The 20,932-nt window shown below is 41.6% G+C and overlaps 1 protein-coding gene across 1 annotated transcript; it reads left to right on the top strand.

The window, feature by feature from the left end:
* Positions 1-16,598: 16,598 nt before the first annotated feature.
* On the top strand, positions 16,599-17,222 carry LOC147610052 (mitogen-activated protein kinase kinase kinase 20-like). The gene is made up of 2 exons (XM_086787254.1): positions 16,599-16,637; positions 16,737-17,222. The coding sequence occupies exons 1-2, from the start codon at positions 16,599-16,601 to the stop codon at positions 17,220-17,222; spliced, it is 525 nt and encodes a 174-aa protein (XP_086643380.1).
* Positions 17,223-20,932: the final 3,710 nt, after the last annotated feature.

Below are 20,932 nucleotides of genomic sequence, written 5' to 3'. Positions count from 1 at the left end.
CCATGATAGATTAATCGTCTTAGAAATCCTTCCAGTTTTTATAGACTTTTGAATATCCAAGACAATATTCTTGGATTTAAATGATAATAGAGTACCTTTGTCTGGAAAATCCCAATCTAAAGAATTTAGGCTTGGTATAGGTAAACTCTCTAGTCTTCCAGAAGCTTCTAGTCTTGCAGGGACAATATACTTAGCATTGTATAAAAACATCTTTCATTAATGAAAAAAGAAAATGGTTAATAAAATAATACTTTCCCAAGATCAGCATGCATACCTTCAAAAGTCCTAATGAATGACTCCACAGATTTGCCACTCAATGTTTGTTGATGGATAAACATCTATTACATATACAACACATGTGAATAAACCATAGAATCACAAAGAACATCAATTAATTATAAAAAATATCTTACGATGAGCTTGCAATCCGGATGGTGGAATAGAAGGATGCATGTGCATGTCTCTTGTATGTACATATGTTGCACCTTCCCATCTTTTGCTATCTAGAATTCCAAGATATGCCTCTTCCTGCAATGGTATTGTCGTAATCCTCTTCTTTTCCTTTTTATCCTATGAGACCTTTGCATGATGGTTGCATAGTCATCCAATCATTTAACTTGAAGTTTATTTGTTTCCACAAACCCTGAACATCTTTAACATTGTGAAGGATGCATGATGAAATGGCATTAGGAGTGTACCTTGGGTTAAATTGTTGTCTCGACATTGTTTGATGATGAATAGAGGAGAGGATGATGCAAAAAAATGATGAGAAAGAGGTGCAACCACACAAAAGGCTAGGGAATTTGAAATGTATTTACTGAAATGTATGACTAATTTTGGAGGGAACCTAATTTTTAAAATTTTATTAAGGTTTTGAAGCTGAAACCCCCACAAATAGCCATGCCAGATAACCCCTAAAATAGCCAACACTAGTGAAGTTAGTGAAAAGTAGATATGACACCCAATGTCATATTATTGGTTTAATGTTGCACATTTCTATTGGTCCAAAGCATAATCTTAATTCGATATAAGTGATTAAAATGTGGCCCTTTTTAAAACATTTTTGGCCCTAATGATTGAAGAGACTAGCAAGGACTCACTTAATAAATCTTGATATAGATTATAGACTATTATTTAACCAATGAAACGTTTGTAAAGGAGTGCATTTTATATTCCCTCTTATGCCTTGAAGACAAGAAGGAGGAGAAGAAGAAGATAGAGAAGAAGGATAACATAGTAAAAAGAAGGAGAAGTAGCACGAGAAGGAAAAGTAGCCAAGAGTCTACTTTAGCCAAGAGTCTCATTTATTTTTAAAAATTTTCTAATATTAATTCTTTCGCTTTCTAACTCCAATAGGCAAGGGGTTGCTGTTGGAATTAGGGTTGCAAGAAAGCACACAAAGCTTGGAGAAGAAGAAGCAAGAATGCACACAACACAAAGTGTATTAGATTGTGTCAATGTATAAAAGATAAGTTAGCCCTAGAATGATGGGCGTATATACAAGCCGGGGGAAAAAACCTCCTAAAGAGGAAAAAAGTACCTCGGCGGTCCTAAGTGTGTTCACACACATCACTGTGCCTATATATATGGCAACAAATCCCCCCTGGTGGGAGTGATGGTGTGGACGAGAGCTGGCACTCATGTATAGGGGAGTGCCATGCTCGAAGTAGATCAATCCACAAAGGGGAGCAAGCCCAAAACTTTGCGGAAAGCTTCGAACTTCTCACGAGGAAGCGCCTTTGTGAAAAGATCGGCGAGGTTGTCCTATGTTGGCACATAGGCCAAGCTGATCTCTCCTGCTGAGAGTCTCTCCCTGACATAGTGATAATGCACCTCAATTTGCTTTGTGCGAGTATGAAAAACTGGGTTTCTCGCAACTGCCAATGCGCTCTGACTGTCAGTGAAGATATAGGTGGCAGACTCCTGTCCAACACCCAAGTCAGCCATAAGCCGTCTGAGCCACACACACTCAACCGTAGCTGTGAAAGCTGCCCTGTACTCAGCTTTACAACTCGAAGTGGCCACAGTAGGTTGCTTCTTGCTCAACCAAGATATGCATGAGCTACCGAGCATGAAATAAAAACCACTTGTGGACACTCTTGTGTCATAGCAACCAGCCCAATCTGAGTCCGAAAAAGCATGCAAATCTGGCGGCAACGATCCCCCCTTGGGATAAAACAACCCAAGATGTATGGTGCCACTCAAGTAGCGAAAGATGCGTTTAACTGCCTTCCAATGCTGAGACCCTGGGCTATGCATAAACCTGCTCACCTGTGAGACTACAATCTGAATGTCCGGCCTCGTAATGCATACATATATGAGGCAACCAACAGCCGTCTGATAGAGTGTGACATCAAAGTGATCTCCAGCATCATGAAGACTCAACTTCAAACCTATCTCCGTTGGAGTAGCAGTAGGCTTGCAGTCTTCAAGGCCAAATCTCCGCAACAATATCTCAATATACTTTGTTTGACACAAAGCAATACCTCCATCACACTGCTTAAACTGTATCCCCAAATAATGATGCAAATGCCCCAAATCTGACATCTCAAAAGAGGCATTCAAATCAGCCTTAAAATCAGCAATATGACTCTCATTTGGTCCTGTGAGCAGCATGTCATCGACATAGAGAGCAATGATTAGATGTACATCATCCACACGTTTAGCATACAAAGTGCTTTCTGTTGGACTATTCTGAAAACCATGTGCAGTCAAATATGCACGTATCTTTTCATACCAAGATCGTGGAGCTTGCTTTAAACCATATAAAGCCTTTTTCAACATGCACACTTTGTTTTCCTGCCCTCTTTGAACAAAACCACGAGGCTGCGATACATACACCTCCTCATGAAAATCTCCATTCAAGAACGCACTCTTTATGTCCAACTGATGTACATTCCAACCATTATGCGCTGCCAATGCACAAATGCTACGAATGGTAGTCATACGACAAGTGGGAGTAAAGGTCTCATCAAAATCAATGCCCTTTTCTTGAGCATAACCCTTTGCAACAAGTCTAGCTTTATAGCGATCAACACTGCCATCTGGCTTTCGTTTCAACTTAAAAACCCACTTACATCCAATGGCCTTTTTACCAATAGGCAAATCACACAAAGACCATGTACCATTCTTCATTATAGCATCATATTCACTTTGCATTGCAGCCAACCAATTTTTTGATTTTTGTGCCTCATCAAATGAAAGAGGTTCTTCCTCTTCACACATACTAGACACAGCCAAAGCATAACAATCTGATGCATAAGAGGCATGCTGAAAACCTGAACGAGTACGACTAAACATAGGTGCATCAATTTTACTATCACGCAAGGTTTGCACCAGCCATTTAGGCATACCTCTAGCCTGCTCATTTTTAGCCCTATCCTCATAGATTACATCCTGTAAATCTGCATCAGAAATAGGCTGATCTATGATGTCGTTTGAAATCTGCATAGGCTGAGTATTTGCCTCATTAGGACTTACATTTGAATTTCCACCTGTAAATAGAGGCAACAGCGTATCAAATACATCCCGTGAGCTCACACTTGTCTCTTTAGTACATGATAACAAAGGCTGCACAGCATCTTCCACAAAAACAACATCTCGACTAATCAAGATACGCTGTGACTGTGGATGATACAATCTGTAACCCTTGCTCTCAGCACTGTAACCAACAAAAATGCATTTGACAGCCTTATCATCCAATTTTCTGCGTTGTTGCATAGGCACTAAAGCATAGGCCAAGCAACCAAAGACACGCAAGTGACCAATAGAAGGCTTCTTGCCATCCCAAGCTTCGTATGGAGTAATAGACTGCAAGGCCTTAGTGGGACACCTGTTGAGTACATATGCAGCGCACATGATAGCCTCAAGCCAAAATGCATGTGGCAAAGCTTGGCTCTTGACCATACATCGTGCCATCTCCATAAGTGACTTGTTTTTTCTCTCAGCAATACCATTTTGCTGAGGGGTATACGGCACTGTACATTGGTGTTTTATCCCACGACTAGCCAGAAATGCATCAAACTCTTTAGACATGTACTCCCTCCCTCGATCAGAACGGAGGGTGCCCACATTACAATTGGATACATTTTCAACCATAAGCAAAAACTGTTTGAAGCACAAAAACACTTCGGACTTTGCCTTCAGTGGATATACCCATGCATGCCTTGAGTAATCATCAATGAAAGTCACAAAGTACAAGTGTTTACCAAATGACGGAGTTTGCATAGGCCCACATACATCACTATGTACAAGTTGCAATTTGCGAGTGGCCCGCACAGAACCATCCTTTGGAAACGTAGAACGCTGCATTTTGCCCAAAATACAGCCTTCACAAACATGTTTCAATGGTGCCTCAAGAGGGGGCAATGAAGCAACCATATCAAATTTCTGCAAACGCAGCAAACTAGCAAAGTTTAGATGACCAAAACGAGCATGCCATAGTTTTGCATCTGAAACTGCCTTTTCATCAGAAACTACATTTGCTGAATCTTCCACACACTTGTCATAAGAATTGAGCCTATACAGCCCACGAAACAAGGTGCTAGATACAATAATCGTATCACCAGAAGTCAAATCATGAACAGTACATCTATCATCCACAAATTTGACTACAAGTCCAAGTTTAGCAAGCACAGAGACAGACAATAGATTCTTCTTTATCCTTATCCCTGGCACATACAAAGCATCTGAAAGTGTGAAAGCGCTCCCATTTGTAGCAGTAAGCATAATTTTACCAATGCCCTTCATCACTGGGTAAGAAGCATTATTGGCACATGAAACAGTATTCCCATTAGGGACAGCCTCAAGACAAGTGAACATATCACGATGCGAGGTAATGTGCTTTGTAGCACCACTGTCAAAATACCATACATGAGAGTCAACAGAAACTGCCAAACATGCATCATGTACAGATGGGTCATACTGGCAATACACGCTAAACGCCCATTCTATATCCTGCACAACATTTGCAAAATTTGCATTTGTAGAAGCATCCGCTATTGTGGCTGCATTTGACTCTTTCTTCTTTGCCTCTTTAGCCTTTAGCTTAGGGCAATTCTTAATGACATGATCATTTGCCTTACAATAGTTGCACCTGATCTTTTTCTTGCCTTTATCAAGAGCCTTCTCAGACTTATTGTTGCTACCTGTGGAAGGAGAAGAAGTTGCAGACCTATTAATAGGAGAAGAAACAGTGGAAGGGGCTGCCTTACCACTTCTTCTCTGCTGGGTAGCAATAAATGCCTGATCAACTGCACGCTGCCTAGCCCTGTTTTGCCTAGACTGCGCTTCTTGCAAGAGCTTGTTAACTAAATTATCATACTTGACAACATCAGGTCTGTCCTCAGTAACAAGTCTCCACGTGGAAGCAAAAGTCTGATATGACTCAGGTAAAGCATCAAGAACAGTCTGCACAACAGAATGATCGGGAATAATCTCACCTGCAGAAATCAACTGTTCCTTGAGATCTTTAATCTCAGCAAGAAAAACATTTATGTCATCATCTTCCTGCATAATCTTCGATTCTAGCTCTTTACGCAGGTAAGAGATTTTTGCCTCGTTTACGACCTACATACAAACCAGCTAGAATATCCTAAGCATGTTTTGCTATTTTAGCTGAACGAATATGTGGGGTGATGTTACGTTTGACAGAAAGTGCAATCAAGGCATGAGCCTGCGCATCTTTACCATCCCAACGAGCTTGTTCAGCAGTGGATAAACCAGCAGCAACAGTAGAGCTGCTAGAACCTGCAACATCCTCAACAGATCCTACATCCACAGAACCTGGACGTACATCCATACCCTGCACAATGTTTCACACTCCTTTTGCAACCAAAACATGCTGCATCATGTATGTCCAAAGTGGGTAGTTGCTGTCTCCGTCCAGTTTGTCATCAGCAGACAACATGTGAAATACATCATTGCTATTATCAGCCATGGCCACTGACTGAAAGTGATGCAAAAGCTACGTGTAATGAAGTAAAGACTGAAAACAACTCGTGCTATGTAGCACGGTCCACAATAGAATACGTATGCCTGTTTTGCAAAAAACTGCACTGTCAAAATTTTTGCACAAAATGACGAAAACACCTGTGCAGAACTTGAAATGCAAAAACGGAGCCCGAAACGACCTCAGATTGCAATTTCTGAGAACGCATAGCCCTACGGGTTTATTCGCAGAGTATAGGGACTTGCAAGCGCTCGTGAAAGCTCACCTCAATCGAAGAACGTGAGTCGGAGGGTGCCGGCGGCGTAGCCCTAGGAGCCGATGCCTGCTCTGATACCAATTGTTGGAATTAGGGTTGCAGGAAAGCACACAAAGCTTGGAGGAGAAGAAGCAAGAATGCACACAACGCAAAGTGTATTAGATTGTGTCAATGTACAAAAGATAAGTTAGCCCTAGAATGATGGGCGTATATACAAGCCGAGGAAAAAAAACCTCCTAAAGAGGGAAAAAGTGCCCCGGCGGTCCTAAGTGTGTTCACACACATCACTGCCTATATATATATGGCAACAGTTGTACATAAGCACATGGGAAACCCCTTATTAACTTATGCACATGGCAACTTGTCCATTAATTATAAATTTTATTTTTCTAATTTCTTAATTACTCAAATTCCAAACCTCTCATTAAAATGCACACCTTATTTAAAATTCCCATTCTCTCACTAGAAATTACACCTTAGAAAATAATGTTTCAATTGCATTAGGATAAGGGAATAGAGATCTTACACATTTTATATATAATGCATAACAAGTAAATCTAAAGACTCTTCAAATAACATCGATACATAATTCATAATATCAAAATATTGAGTGATTTGTGAGTGCTAATAATAATTAATCAAAAGGATAGAAAGGGTTCCACCTTACCATGCTCCTAGTCTTTGACATTAACTTTATTAGAGATCTTAATGCATCAAAGATCTATTCACACTACAAGCGGTTCATCAAATTCCAAAGCATAATATACCAATCATTAGGAACTCAATGGAGTCTTCTTGGGCCAGGGATTTAATATTCACGTGATCACAAGATTTTTTGTGATAATAACACATGTGAACAAGCTATTCACATGTTCTCATGTTATCGTTCACAAAATAACAGGTCACTTGCCATTTGGGAACCCCTTAAAAGCTTGGCTACACATGGAAATAAGCTATTCACATGTTCTCATGTTACCATCTTCACATAATAGTAGGTCAGTGGCCACCTAAGAAGATTTTTTATGCCCGACAAAGATAATTTTTTTAGGCCCTTGTGAAAGCTTTGTGAATATAACATGTGATCACAAGATTTTTTGTGTTATTAACATATGTTATTAACATGTTCACATGTTCTCGTTTACGTCAATGAAATCCCTGTCTTGGGCTCTTTAATTTGGACGTTTAGTGAAATGCTTAAAATGCTAATCCATCTTTGACTAAGCCTAGAAGCCTAGTCCTAAAAGCATATATTTGATTTTTCACAAAAACAAAAAAAAATAAAAAAAAGGAGATATTCCTAGATCTGGCCACCTAGGTGACTTTAAAGCTTTGTAATGGGCTGTCGGTCAGTAATCATAGCCTGCAGCAACCTTTTCGAACTCCAAACATTCCAAAAATTCGTCACTTTCTTCCCCCCTTTTTTGTGTGTACACCAGATCTCTTTCTCTCTCTAAATCTTCTCTCTAAAACGCCCTGCACTCCTTCTCCATGGAAAAAAGCGTCTTTCTCTACTCCAAAAGCCATAGCTAACAGATCTGTACTCCTAAATGAGCCTTCTCTCTCCAAACCCACAGTAGTAGCCATGGCTTGCAGGGAAGAAGCTTACCATGAGCATTCTCTCTACAGTACTTGGTCCTCTCTCCATAGCTAGCAGGTCTATACTCCTAAATGAGCCTTCTCTCTCCAAACCCACAGTAGTAGCCATGGCTTGCAAGGAAGAAGCTTACCAGGAGCATTCTTTCTACAATACTTGGTTCTCTCTCCAAACCCACAGTAGTAGCACAGAAGAACCTTTTCATGAAGTATTCTCTCTCTATATTGCTTAGCAGCCATAGCTTGCACTAAAGAAGCTTCCCATGATGCATTGTCTCCTTTGCATTTTTGTCTCACCATTGCCAACCCTCTCTATGTTTCTTTGGCTCCCTTTCTGGCTTCTTTCTCTATCCACAATGCAGCTCTAGAGAAGCAACCCTCATCTCCATTCTTCCCATTATTTTTTGATACCATATCCTGCTCCTTCCACTCCTATTCAACCCAAGCTTACAAGCCTACTTTCTTGTAGATGGCACTACAAGACATCACCAATAAGCCTTCTAAGATCCGCCTTCAGGTTGATTTGGAGACAGAATACACAACCCTACGCAGTAGGCATGTTGCACCCAATATTTCATACGATCAGCTTCGAATGCAAGGAGCAAAGGCCATTGATCTTTGGATTGATGGAAATCTTTATCCACCAGATCCAGTATCTGGTGCCCCTCCACCATTCAAAAGCATTACAAGTTTTCTTATGTTTGTTGGTGATGGTTTCAATGGGCTTCTTGGCTATTGTAGGAGATTACACATGTGGCTAGATGAGGCAGCTGAAAAGAGGCAAACACAATTTGTCTTCGACCAGCTTCAAGCGGCATCGACTAAGCAGATCAATGGTTTGATGCAGAGGATTAAAGAGCTCTCAGAGGAGCTTGAGGTGCAGAAGAATAATCTAGCGGATCGTGTGCGCACAATAAATCAATTTACCGATAATTATGTTCGTCTTCAACACTCCACTCGTAATCTTCGGCGTCGTGTTCACCATTTCACTCATCTTCCCATGGGATATCACGCAAGGCAAAGAAAACGTAAAGCTGTTGGGTTGCTTTCAAAGACAGCAGGAACATGCAAGAGGCGTAAACAAACAACCAGGTAAAAATTTTTGTAGGAATTATAGCAGCTTTGAGAAGCAATTAATGAATAAAGCATCTCTCATGGTTGACCATTGTGATTGTAGGGCTTGTGCAACAGCTATACTAGGATGTAACAACGCTGAGGACAATGTTAATGCCTCCCTTCTTCAGCATGTCCTTCAGGAGAAGGATATTATGGAAATGATAACAGGTTCTGGTAATGATAAGCTGCGGGAGACCCTTCGTCAACATTTCTTGAAGGAAATCAAAGAAATTGTCACCCCCAAAGAGATGCTTGATATATGTGACTCAGCAGGTATTAGCCAGAAAGGTTACAGAGCAATGTACAGGTCAATCACTTTAGGGTTGCGAGCAAAGGGAGTTACGCAATCCTTGCTTCCAACACTTTATAGCTTACAGATGGCAAAGAAGTGTGCTAATGGTGATATTGCATCCATGTTCGAGGGTGGGTACAAGTGGGTGGAGGATATTATGCCAATGCCAACAATCAAACCCTTTGAATACAATGCATATAACAATGTCTACATTGACATGGAAGTGCTACAAAAAGCAATGATTCAGTACTATGGCCTCACACTTGAAGAGACAGGTGGAAATGCCGTGTTTGTCTTGAAGCTGGATGAATGTCAAGTGGTTAAAGGTCAAAGACTGGAGCGTGTTAGTTTAACCTTGATGAGCCGAGCACTTAGAGGAAGGCCTTTAGAGACCCAAGAGTTGGATGCAACTGAAGACAACAACAATAGGGGTCAAGGGCATAAGCAAGACTACTACGGCATTCACACTCGAGTCTTCAACTCGCTGGAACCGCTCCAAAAGAGCCTCTATCAACCTGTCTAATGTCAAAACACTAGGTGGTATAGCCTTAGCTTCCTTTGCTTCAAAACCTTTGAGCCAATCTCTAGCATCGCTCTTCAAAAAGATCCTCAAAAGTTTCAACACCTGCTCTTCATTATCAACAAGGTTGCTAATGCACGCAACCTCGAACCTCTCAAGAAAATCTGCTACATCTTTATTAGAACCACCAAAAAACTCCGGATACGACATCATTTTTATCCCCAAGCTTCACCTTCAGACCAAGAAAAACACTAGAAACACCTTCCTTCAATCTCTTACTCTAGGGCATACACCCTCGTAGGCAAAAGAAATATACCTGAGCTCTCCTCACTGGAACATACACCCTTCTAGGCAAAGAACAACACCAGAGCTCTCTTCAGTGGGGGCACCAGAAAGCATGTGAGGTGAAAACAAGAAAAAAGGCCATGCCTCTATAGCCCTTCACCTCCGAACTTTGGAAACACTAACACCAACAGGGCCACCACCAGCCATAGGCTGGAACACTTCTCACTGTTCACCACCCACCCACACCAAAAAGACAGCTCAAAACCATGATAGACAATTGATCATCCAGCAAAAAACATACACAGCACCATCAACACCATAAAACTCAGCAATTACACCAAAAACCAGGACTCTGGCCAGGATTTACTGCCAAGGGAATTCACCCTTGCGTCTGACAACCAAGCCTCTGTCTCCTCGTCTCTGCTTCTCTTCAGAGGGCACCCCATCAGCAACCCTCCACTCTCTGCTTCACTCTAAAACAATAACCATACACAAATGACCAACCCGGCCAACCAAGGCAACGCTTAGCCCAAGGCTCTCTCTGTCCTGCCTCTGCATGCTGCGCCAACCACACCACTAAGAGGGAAACGGCGACCCCCCAGCTTTCAGCCACCGCCAACTCACAAAGGCGGTTCTCTCCCTACCGCCGCCGGCGGTCCACAGTCGTTACCAGCTCCCAGTCGTCACGACCAGCAGCAACACATGCCCTTCATCAACACCCTTCTAGGCGGCTCCCCCACCTGTCAGTGGGGGTGGCAGTTCACCAGTCTGTCACCAGTCATAGCACCAACTTCTCTTCGTTGCTCTCCCTTTACACCTGCGGCTATGCTCCAGCCACGCTCACACCAGAATCACCCCCGCAGCCTCTCCATCAACAAGGCGGCAACACTTTCCTCGCCTCTGTGGTGGCTGCGACCATTCTCCCCAGGCAATCTCTTCATCTACGAGGCGGCCCATACACAAATGACCCAGCCCTTCTGCGCACCCAGAGGCCTGCAGCTTCTCTTCCTTTGCGTCTGCCTGCAGAACCACCAGAGCCGCTTCTGTGCGTTTGCTTGGCTCCTCTGGCTCAGTCGAGCATCTCCCTTTTTCAAAGCGGCCCTTCAGCATTCGCCAACCTTCCAGACGTCTGCTGGCAGCGAGATAAACCTCCACGTCGTCTCCTTCTTTATGGCCACATTGGTTGGTATTTTTATTTATTTATTTTCCTTAAAGCCTCAATGATGGCCACCAATGCCCTTTCATTACCTTGTTTCATCTGAACATGCGGCGCCCAGACTTTCCAAACATGACAAGAGAACTGCCCACCGTCTTCAATAAACTGCATCATCGACTTACCAAAACACGACCATTCCCCATGCTCCAAAGGCGGCTCACATTCGAATCGGTCGGTGCCTTACATTTAGCAACCACCCGCACACCATACTGCTGCAATAAAAAAACTTCCAATCTCAAGCACCTGCTCCCAAAAAAAACAACACGCATGTACCAGCTCACTGCAAAACCATTCAGTTGTACATTTGCCAGGGCATTCAGTGCAAAGTTTTTTCACACACCATGCATTCCATATGTACACTAGCTCAAAACACCTTTCAGATTTTTGCCTGACAAGTGGCAAACCTATGGAGTCATTAACTTGGACTTTTGAAGCTATGCATGTTGATCTTGGGAAAGTATTATTATTTTTTGATCAACCATTTTCTTTTTTCATTAACAAAAGATATTTTTATACAATGCTAAGTATATTGTCCCTACAAGACTAGAAGCTTATGGAAGACTAGAGAGTTTACCTATACACCAAGCCTAAATTCTTTAGATTGGGATTTTCCAGACAAAGGTACTATATTAGCATTTAAATCCAAGAATGTTGTCTTGGATATTCAAAAGTGTACAAAAACTAGGAGGATTTCAAAGAGGATTAATCTATCATGGTTTATACCTCTCCATGTATTTGTGGCATATTTTCGAGAAGTAAACATCAAGAGGATAAAAGCAATGTGGCTGTCTACATATATCTAGGTTTGGCTTGGATAATACAGTGTCGAAGCATAATGGAAATTGACTGAAGTCATCCATAGGAGTGATTTTAGAAAATATAATGCTTGCATTGATTCTGTGGTATAATGGCATATAACATCTTTCGACAAACCTTGTATATCAGCTTAAAGTATAGGAGATGGAAAAAGTGTAGAGGGACTTGGATGCCATTGAATTCAAAGGAAAAATTTATGCAGTATGACCTAACGATCAACTTGAGTGATGCTAACAACAGAGGTGTTCCTATGAATGGAAAATGAACATTGAGGGATATGCGCACATCCTTAGATATGCGCACATCCTTAGATCTCTATTAGATGTTATACCATCGTGCTTGAAATTTAAGGTAGATGGTATTACGGTGAGAAGAAATCTGAAATTACGTTTAGTTGTTGAAATTTGAGCATAATGATGAGCTATGGTGGATCATACACTAGAATCAACATCATTAATAAAGTGATTAGCAAATGATTAAGATGTAATTAGTGAATAATTAGCAAATAGATTAATGTAGGCATGGATACTCAAAAACCAGCAAATTCTCATTAGGGCTATGCCTCAATTTATAGAGTTTACATCACGTACCAAATGTCAGTACTTAAGAAAATAAAATTTTGAAAATTAGGTTCCCTCCAAAATTAGTCATACATTTCAGTAAAATACATTTCAAATTTCCTAGCCTTCTGTGGTTGCACCTCTTTCTCATGATCGTTTTGCATCATCCTCTCCTCTATTCATCATCAAACAATGTCGAGACAACAATTTAACCCAAGGTACACTCCTAATGCCATTTCATCATGCATCCTTCACAATGTTAAAGATGTTCAGGGTCTGTGAAAACGTATAAACTTCAAGTTAAATGATTGGACTACTATGCAACCATCATGCAAAGGTCTCATAGGATAAAAAGAAAAAGAAGAGGCTTACTACAATACCATCATAGGAAGAGGCGTATCTTGGAATTCAAGATAGCAAAAGATGGGAAGGTGCAATATGTGTACACGACAAGAGACATGCACATGCATCCTTCTACTCCACCATCTAGATTGCAAGCTCATTGTAAGACATTTTTCAAAATTTAATTTATGTTCTTTATGATTCTATGGCTTATTCACATGTGTTGTATATGTAATAGATGTTTATCTATCAACAAGCATGAGTGGCAAACCTATGGAGTCATTCACTTGAACTTTTGAAGCTATGCATGCTAATCTTGGGAAAGTATTATTTTTCAATCAATCATTTTCTTTTTCATTAACAAAAGATGTTTTTATACAATGCTAAGTATATTGTCCCTACAAGACTAGAAGTTTATGGAAGACTAGAGAGTTAACCTATACCAAGCCTAAATGCTTTGGATTGGGATTTTCTAGACAAAGGTACTCTATCAGCATTTAAAGAATATTGTCTTGGATATTCAAAAGTCTATAAAAACTAGAAGGATTTCTAAGATGATTAATCTATCATGGTTTATACCTATCCATGTATTTGTGGCGCAAACATGAAGAGGACAAAAGCAATGTGACTGTCTACATATATATGGGTCTACCTTGGATAATACAGTCGGAGCAGAATGGAAAGTGATTGAAGTCATCCATAGGGGTGATTTTAAAAAATATAATGCTTGCATTGATTTTGTGGTAATGGGATACACAATCTCACAACAGACCTTGTATATCAGCTTAAAGTATAGAAGATGGAAAAAGAGTAGAGGGACTTGGATTGCATTGGATTTAGAGAAAAAATTTATGCAATATGACCTAACAGTCAACTTGAGTGAAGACAAGCGTCGTCGTTAAAAACATCAGTGCTATTTTCACCGTTCAACAACGATAAAAACATCATCGTCGCTATTTTTGCCGCTCAGCGGCACTGATAAAAAATCAACGTCGATATTTGACTAGTGCTAATCACTTGTTTCCTCTTGCTTTCTCTCTCTCTCTCTCTCTCTCTCTCTCTCTCTCTCATGATTAGGCTAACCAACGTGATCCTCTTCGGTGGAGATCCCACAAGATCTTTGCACGAGAGAGGTTGCATCACCCATTGGATTAGAGCAACCGCCTCGGTGTGACAACGAGTGTGCGGGAGGACGGCTACGGTGGGGCTCTTGAGCCTAACTCGAGCTCTATGGATAGGCAACTTCCCATGACATGTTAGGGTAGTGTTTCCTTAACATCTTTAGTGTTGTTGCCCAGAAGTGCCATCCGCTACTTGCCTACACTATCTTTGATTCGAATCTGATGGATCCTCCATAGCGCAGTACTAGGTAGGCTCTTTGGGATGCAGTGTTTTTATTTATGTTGTATTTTGATGTTTTGTTTTGTTGTTTTGTTGTTTTTTATGTTTTTGTTGAGATTCATGTATAGCTTTGTGTTTAGAGTAGGATTATCTTTTGTTTGAGTTAAAAAAAACTTGTGATTTGGATGATTAGAGAGCCTAATCAAGAGGGTTTGCTTAAACCTAGACTCTTTTTGTTAATTTCTAGCTTAATCTAAATTTTTGCTTAATTCCTTTGCTTAGGTAGTTAAGCATTACCAGATAGAACACTATTCAAACAAATAACCAAAAAAGAAAACATAAACTATCTCTTAATTCTTACTGATTATCACTAACCTACTGGTTAGTGTGATTAGTGGACCTAAAGAGAAAAAAACTTAAAAATTGAGCTTAATTACTTACAATTAGACTAATTGGAGTGGCATTAGTGTTCTAAACACTTGCCTTGACTCAAATCTATGTTTAGTTCACTCCCATTAGGCCCTAATTTGTAAGAATTAGCACTACTTTGATCTCTTTTATCTAATTTTTCCTCTTTTAAGTGGATTAATTAGTGACCTAATTAGTGAAATATTTTTGGGATAATCACATGTTTGGATTAGCATAATCATTGCTAATCCACCTATCAAATCGCCATGCTTAAACTCCTCACCAATTAGGAGTAATTTGAAGGCAAAGAAGAGGATTAAGGAGTGATTAATAGTAGAATTAAGTGAATTAATCTTTAGTTAACCTAGAGTGCCTGTAAAATAGTTGAAACCCACTAATTTAGAGGTAACCTCTCACTTTGACCCTTTACCACCTACTAGCATTAATGAGCGGGTCTTCGTTGTCTCCCACTCATTTCCCTCTAGTTTGAAATTCAAATTCAAATTCTAAATTCTAAATTGAAATTCAAATTCCAATTTGCTACGGTCGTACCATCCTAAAGCCATGGGCATACCCTTGTAACCGTACGGCCGTACAAAAATTTTAAAAAACTTTTTTTCTAAAAAAATTTTACAAATTTCGAACAGTCGTTCCATACTTGCCCATGGCCATTCCACACTAAAGCCACAGGTGTACACTTATAAGCGTACGGCCATTCTAAACCTAAAAAGAAGCTTGGAATAGCTTTCTCGCATGTTATCACACATTGAGAAAGATCACCCATTTGCAGGCCTGATCAAAGGTGGAGGGGTCCTTGACTAATAGGTGGTTGTGAATCCTTGGATTATGCAAGCCCAAGAGGAAATGGTTCATTAATTTCTTATCTCTCAACTTTTCCCTCTCTTTGCAGTACGATGTAGTCGCATAATGTTTTCTCAGGTTTTTTTCCATTTGGAACAGTTAGATGACGAGGCTCCATTTGGGCTCGTAGGGTGCAAATCTAAGAATGAAGGCCTTCCTGACAACTTTGAAAGCGTTTTTGTGCCGAGCATCCAAGGATTCGAACCATTGCACGGCCTTGCCTTCAAGACTGAGTCCAAGGAGATGGATTTTGGTTGCATCATCGAAAATTTCAAATGCCTGAGAGATTTGGTTAAAGACCTCGATATGGAATAGAGGGTCTCCATTTCTGTGGAATTTTGGCAGTAGTTTGAAAATTTTCACCCACATAGGTTTTGTATGTGATGTTTGTGGGTGCAAGTCCCTTTCCTAGAGCTTGTGCTAAGCTCGGAATGTTAAGTTGTGGTGTAAGGGGAGGTGGTGCAAAAATGGGGGTGGAAATAGATCCATGGTGGATAGAGAAGAGGGTACATGAATGTCCTCAAGGCATCTATCCGCACCGGGGTGTATGTATGGAGGGACACCATTAGATTAGGGGTCTTCAAAAATTGTTTCGCTCTCACGGCCAAACATGTGTGGCGTAGGTGACCACATGTAAATGTACAATTGAGGCCGAGGTGCCACCGAATGGAATGGAGGCACTAGGGGCATGCAACCATGATCGAAAGGTTAGCATGGTGTGCAGGAAACTTAGAAAAGCTTTAACAATACTTAGAAAAGCTTTAACAATAAATGTGCGGGACCGAAATAGGAGTTTTAAGTTACTTTTGCTTTGCGCGCTTAAGGTTAAAAGATTTCTTTTATATATATGTATGTACAAAAACGAAATTCCTCGGTCGGTAGGAGTATAAAAGGAGAGACTAGCTCTCGCTTCGTCATTGCCGTCGCCATAGATACCCACGCAGCTAGCTCGCTATGGACAGCAGCATGTCCAGCAGCGAGAAGCAACACTCCTTAACACCAACACCAACATGCTGCGAGCGTAGTCATATTAGACCGCTCCATGGGTGTCGGGAGAAGCAAAGGAAGCTCGGGCAAGGCGGTTGTGGCATCGTGAGCCTGGCATTGGATAGCACGTCCGGCTGCGCTTTTGCGGTTAAGAGCGTTCTTTGCGACGACAGCGGCTGGCGGCTGGCGGCAGGATGGCAGCGCGGAGGCTGACTTCGCCAACGAGCTGGCGGTGCTGCAAAGGGTGCAGGGCTGTCCGCACGCGCTCAAGTACCTGGGCAGTGACACAGACGTGGACGAGTATGGTCGGGCAGTGAGGCTGCTCTTTTTGGAGTACATGGACGGTGGCAGCCTGCAAGACGCCGTGGATCACGAGGTCAAGAAGAAGAACAAGAGGGGTCTGTCAGAGGGCAGTGTTAGATTACTTGCCCGTGCCATCGTCGAGGGTTTGGAGGAGCTCCATGACCGTGGCCTTGTGCACTGCGATATCAAGTGCGCTAACGTCCTTCTGCGCCGCCGCCGACGATCCCCTACGGAGCTTGTTCAGCAAGCCGGGAATCACCTCCCGGAAACTCAAGATGATGAGTTTGAGGTCAAACTAGGGCACTTCGGTATCCGCAGAGAGTACGATCCCTCATGTTGGAGCTCACACGAACTTCTGCAGCATCCCTTGCTCTGACCTCATCATCACGGCGTGATCAACCTTCATGCCTGCGCTCAAGAAGTCGGTGGCACACTTAGGCTGCCGCCACCACCACGATGACCATACAGACCATTCAAAGCAGCGCAGCTGGATTTCCAAGATCATGAATCAGCGCCACCACCTAGGCCCTACGAGCGCCGCCGCAAAGTCGTCCCACTGGCTTCATGTCACGTTGCCGTCTAATTCTCCTCTTTTTCTTTGCCTTCTCGTTATTTTCATTTCAACTAATAATTTCTTCTTATTTGCAGACTCTTACAAAAGCTTTCAACCAAGCCTCTTCTTCGACACGATCTTGCTATCGCACATTTTTTTTGGTAGAAGCTACCTTCCCATCTTCATTTATTTACTCTACATTTCTATGCATAAGATCGCTTATGCATATTTTGTTGTAAGTTCTTATACACTCGATCTCTTATGCATCAACAGTTCATGCATAGTTCTCTCACTACAAGAGACATTTCTAATAGCAACGGATATTTGCAACAACTATGCATAAAAGGGATGGAAAGATGTACTGAGGTACTGGTATTGATTGGTGGGTTTTTTTTTTGCATAGTTCTTAAGCATAAAAATAGTAACGAATATCTTTAAATCCAAAAAATCTAGTATTTGTGATTGTTTTTTTTTGGGAAGTATATATTTATAATATTAACACTAAAAGTTTTTTACAAACCACTTCAAAGGGGGCCAGGGGCAGAACCTAGACTAGGTTATTTACATTGTAGTTTAGCACATTCCATAGCATGTCCCACCTACCCTCTTCCCAAACAAAGGAAGAGTGGCTCCAAGATACATGATACCCTAGATGCATAAATGCTATCATCATAGCTTCAGTAGTGCATCCTTTTGGGGATAGCTTCTGCAAGATTTTAATTTTTGCCCACACCTTCACCACTGGCTGGTTCCTAGGGGGTTCTCTATGAAGGCCACAAATGTATAGGAGGTGTGTTTGACTTTCTGGTACCATCTTCTAGTCTTTGGCCCAAATTTGGGGAGCTTTGCCTTCACTTCATACCCTGGGTTCCCCTACATAACATTATGAGTTATGCATCCCCAGTATGCGTAAGGATCTGCAAGCTTGCAGATCAGCTAATCCTAGATTGGAGAGAGAAAATAGCCTTAAAAATGTTAGCATTCTTTAACATGTTAACATAATAAATGGGTCCTGCGCACAGATCAGTATAGTTATACATCACCTCAGTTATATCTATTCCAGTGTTCCTGTCCTTCTGAAAGACTGCTATTTTTGGATATCCAAATTTTCCATAAACATCCAAATCTAATAATATTAACGATATTATTAATATCATCTTCAAAATCTACTCCCCTCAATCCCCCTAGAGTCCCAAAACTCCTTAACATTTGGCTACCCATTTCCCAATCTTAGCCCAGGTTGCCCTTATGGTAGGCTAGTCCCAGAATGCATGCATCCCATCCTCCAGAGCTAATTTACACCTAGGGCAGCAACTTGAAGGAAGTTTCTTTGAAGGGGGAGAGCCAACATGCGTACTTTCCATAGGAAGACCTTGAATTTTACTGGAATGTTAGCCTCCCAAATGAGTTTTTCGTCTCTTCCTCTAGGTTCCAACTTTTCAATTAACTTTCCAAACCTTGTTACATTATTCAAAATTCACCTCACTTTTCCGCAGCTCCAGGTACATAACCTTAATTGTTCCTTTGTCTAGTTTCACCCCGTTAAACCACATCCAATCTTTCCTCAGCAAGAGTCATCATAGGCAGTAGGTACCTAGACTTTCTGAATCTCTACCAATATCTCTCCAGCTCGTTGTTTCTCTTTTGGGAGAAGATCAAAGTCAATTACCAGCTGATCAAGCTCCTTTCATCCCATAAGAGCCCAATCCCATTAGACAACCGAATTCCTTAGGCCTTTGTTGTTCAGTATTTTTGTGAGCGTAGTGTCTACACGGCTATCAATGACGAAGCTTTATACGATGTGTGTGCATAGAACAAAGCCCAATGAGATTTGTAGGTGTTGTGCATGGGCGAGGGCGAGGGCGAGGGTAAAACGTGTGCCCATGTTTGTAATCACCTAGAGACTCTTTTGTTTGACATGTGTTTATTGGTCAGCACCCCTAAAGAGGGTTTTGTACTGAGTGGCCCATGTGAGTTGTGAACTTACCTTTGAGTTTATCTTGAGCGGTGGAGCTTTGTGGATGAGGCTCTGTGGGTTGAAAGGGATGGGTGAATTGCGCTTTGGAGTGCCCATGGGTTGGGTGTGGGCAAGTTTGGAGGATTTTGTGGCTTTCATAGAAGTCAAAGATTATAACCCGATTGTGATGCCAAGTAACTAACAACTATGCAGGGGTTCACTCCAATCAGCTGAGCGACTCGCTTACGGGGCTCGTCTCCCAAGGCTTGACCATTGCCTTCAAAAGTGGCCAATATTTGGAAGGGTGGTGTCCCTTGTGGTACATAGGGGTGTGTGTGTCCATTAATCGTAAATTTTATTTTTTAATTTCTTTATTACTCAAATTCTAAATCTCTCATTAAAATGCACACCTTATTTAAAATTCACATTCTCTCACTAGAAATTACACCTTAGAAAGTAATGTTTCAATTACATTAAGACAAGGGAAGATCTTACACATTTTATATATAATGCATAACAAGTAAATCTAAAGACTCTTTAAACAACATCGATACATAATTCATAATATCAAAATATTGAGTGATTTGTGAGTGTTGATAATAATTAATTAAAAAGATAAAAAGGGTTCCACCTTACCATGCTCTTAGTCTTTGACGTTGACTTTATTAGAGTTCTTAATGCATCAGAGCTCTATTCACGCTACACTATTCACACTACACGCGGTTCATCAAATTCCAAAGCATAATTTACCAATGGTTGTAGGGACATAGATATGAACCTTGACAAAAATTATGGAGTCTATATAAGTGCTAAAAATATGTATTTGTATGCACATCAATAAAAGTGTCAAGAAAAAACATCAATATGTATTGATATATACACATTAAAAAAAACGTCAAAAAAAAACATCGATATCAACATCAATATCCAACATGAGGGATCGTACTCTGCGGATACCGAAGTCCCCTAGCTTGTTGACCTCAAACTCATCATCTTGAATTTCCGGGAGGTGATTCCCGGCTTGATGAACAAGCTCCGTAGGGGATCGTCGGCGGCGGCGCAGAAGGACGTTAGCGCACTTGATATCGCAGTGCACAAGGCCACGGTCAAATAATCTAACGCTGCACTCAACGATGGCATGGGCAAATAATCTAACGCTGCCCTGACAGACCCCTCTTGTTCTTCTTCTTGACCTCGTGATCCACGGCGTCTTGCAGGCTGCCACCGTCCATGTACTCCAAAAAGAGCAGCCTCACTGCCCGACCATACTCGTCCACGTCTGTGTCACTGCCCAGGTACTTGAGCGTGTGCGGACAGCCCTGCACCCTTTGCAGCACCGCCAGCTCGTTGTCGAAGTCAGCCTCCGCGCTGCCATCCTGCCGCCAGCCGCTGTCGTCGCAAAGAACGCTCTTAACCGTAAAAGCGCAGCCGGACGTGCTATCCAATGCCAGGCTCACGATGCCACAACCGCCTTGCCCGAGCTTCCTTTGCTTCTCCCGCCTTTGCCCGAGCGGTCTAATATGACTACGCTCGCAGCATGTTGGTGTTGGTGTTAAGGAGCGTTGCTTCTCGCTGC

The sequence above is a fragment of the Cibotium barometz genome, chromosome 50 (assembly GCF_041138505.1).
Source record: "Cibotium barometz isolate CiBa-2024 chromosome 50, ASM4113850v1, whole genome shotgun sequence".
Lineage (NCBI taxonomy): Eukaryota > Viridiplantae > Streptophyta > Polypodiopsida > Cyatheales > Cibotiaceae > Cibotium > Cibotium barometz.
This window is presented reverse-complemented; position numbering and strand designations above follow the sequence as displayed.